Source organism: Austrofundulus limnaeus, unplaced genomic scaffold (genome assembly GCF_001266775.1).
Source record: "Austrofundulus limnaeus strain Quisiro unplaced genomic scaffold, Austrofundulus_limnaeus-1.0 Scaffold11, whole genome shotgun sequence".
NCBI classification, from domain to species: Eukaryota; Metazoa; Chordata; class Actinopteri; order Cyprinodontiformes; family Rivulidae; genus Austrofundulus; species Austrofundulus limnaeus.
This window is the reverse complement of record NW_013952413.1, coordinates 179,690-181,524: the sequence shown is the minus strand read 5'-3', so window position 1 is coordinate 181,524 and position 1,835 is coordinate 179,690. Positions and strand designations below refer to the sequence as shown.

The following is a 1,835-nucleotide window of genomic DNA, read 5'->3' as shown; positions in this document are numbered from 1 at the left end:
ATGCAAGCATGTATAATATTGAGATAACAACACACACACACACACACACACACACACACACACACACACACACACACACACACACACACACACGCATGCATTTGAATGTGCACCAAGGTCAAATGGAAAGACCAGACTGATGTCTGTTGGCCTTCTGTGCAGTTCTGCTGTGATTTTCTTAGTCTATGCCGACTGTTTAACATGCATGGTCATGGATTACTGTGCTGCTGATTGACTTTGTGCGCTGAGTGTTTAGCTTAGGCCTGACCGGCAGGAATATGGGGTGATTAGCTTGTCTGATATTTTCATACCTTTCTCTCCCTGTCTCTAATTACATTATGCTTTCCGAGCTCTGCTTCACTGCCAGGCCCTCTTCCCAAACAGCAACACTAATAGAGTTAGGCCTGAGCCATTGTGTTGTGTCAGAAATCCTTTAGCTCATATGGATTTTCAATACAGAGGAAGAAAAGGGAAGTTGGCTGGTATGTTGTATGTGCTGTTTCAGTTTTTCTGGTTTGCTGTGTGAAATGGGAAAAAGCGAAGGTATGCAAAATTATAGTAACAATATTGTTAATTTTCAAATAAATGTTTGTTTACGCTTTGTTTTTTAAAGTTGCATGAATCAGGGTTTCAGTAACGTCTCAAGAAAACGTGAGAAACACATAAACAAGCTCTTTCTAAGTTTCTCCTTTTTCCCTCCTGCAACTACCTCTCCATAAATCACACGCACACATCAAGGCAGCAGATGGCCTCATGCCAGCAGTATTTCTGATAGTTCCTTTTGTCTTTGAAGCTCTTTGGACCAAATTGTTCCACTGATCATAAATGTCATATCATCCTTTCTCTGCCCCCTCCCTCTCTTCATCACTTTCTCCTTCTGTGCCTTTGTTCTGTAATTGCTTGTTTGTGTAGCTGTGTGTCCGTTCATGACAGCGAGCGTATGTGTGTGTGTGTGTGGCACTGATCATATGTTTGTGGTTTTGTTTATCACTCGACTCCATATAAGTGCTTTGAATATGCCAAGTAATGTTTTAGTCACTCTTTCTCTGTCTCCTTCTGTGTTTGTCTCTCCAGAGACCTCAGTGAGAACCAGATCCAGGCAGTTCCAAGAAAGGCTTTCAGAGGAATTACCAATGTCAAGAACCTGTAAGTGGAACTGCTCGTTTTAGCTTTATCCCTCTTTTTGTCTTTTTTTAAGCTTTTAATTTCTGTATATTTCAGTATTTGTGCTATTTATTTACTTGTTTTATATTTATTGAATTTAAGAATTTTACTATAAAAATGACATGTCCCAACAYATGGCACAAAGTCAGTTTTATGATAAGAGCATGTGTATAAAACAACAAAACCTTTAGAAAATTTAAGTTCAAGTTAAGACACACAATCTACAATCGAAGCACTRTTCAAGTGTTAGAAATTGTTGCATTTTTTTTCTGAACTCTGAGATCAACACAGGTTTAGAACCTTACTCACAGCCCAACATCATGGATACTCTAAAGCAKGGGTGTCAAACTCATTTTCACCGAGGGCCACATGAGTGTTATGGTGGCCCTCGAAGGGCCACTTGTAATGAACTTTGAAGTTTCATCTTTAACTTTGACTAAACAGAGTTTTAACACTTACTCTTTTAAACACTGATAAGAACTAAGTGAATGACTGACTAAATCTGTAATAAATACAGAAATATTATTAAAAGTAAAACAAAAAGGTTTTACTCACTGATGGGTTTCTAGTGAGTASCTGCATTATGGCGGATTTAGTTTATGTTTGATGGTGACTATAAAGCAGCTTATTTTCAGACATTAGTACTGTGCTATCCAACTAAATTGCTCAGT

The 1,835-nt window shown here is 38.3% G+C and overlaps 1 protein-coding gene across 1 annotated transcript in view; it reads left to right on the top strand.

Moving 5' to 3' along the window:
* slit3 (slit homolog 3 (Drosophila)) overlaps positions 1 to 1,835 on the top strand; it is a gene marked incomplete in the record, with an annotated part of 256,337 nt that overhangs the window by 139,176 nt on the left and 115,326 nt on the right. The window contains 1 exon segment of the mRNA XM_014001945.1: positions 1,075 to 1,146. Within this exon segment, the coding sequence (XP_013857399.1) occupies positions 1,075 to 1,146 (72 nt within the window).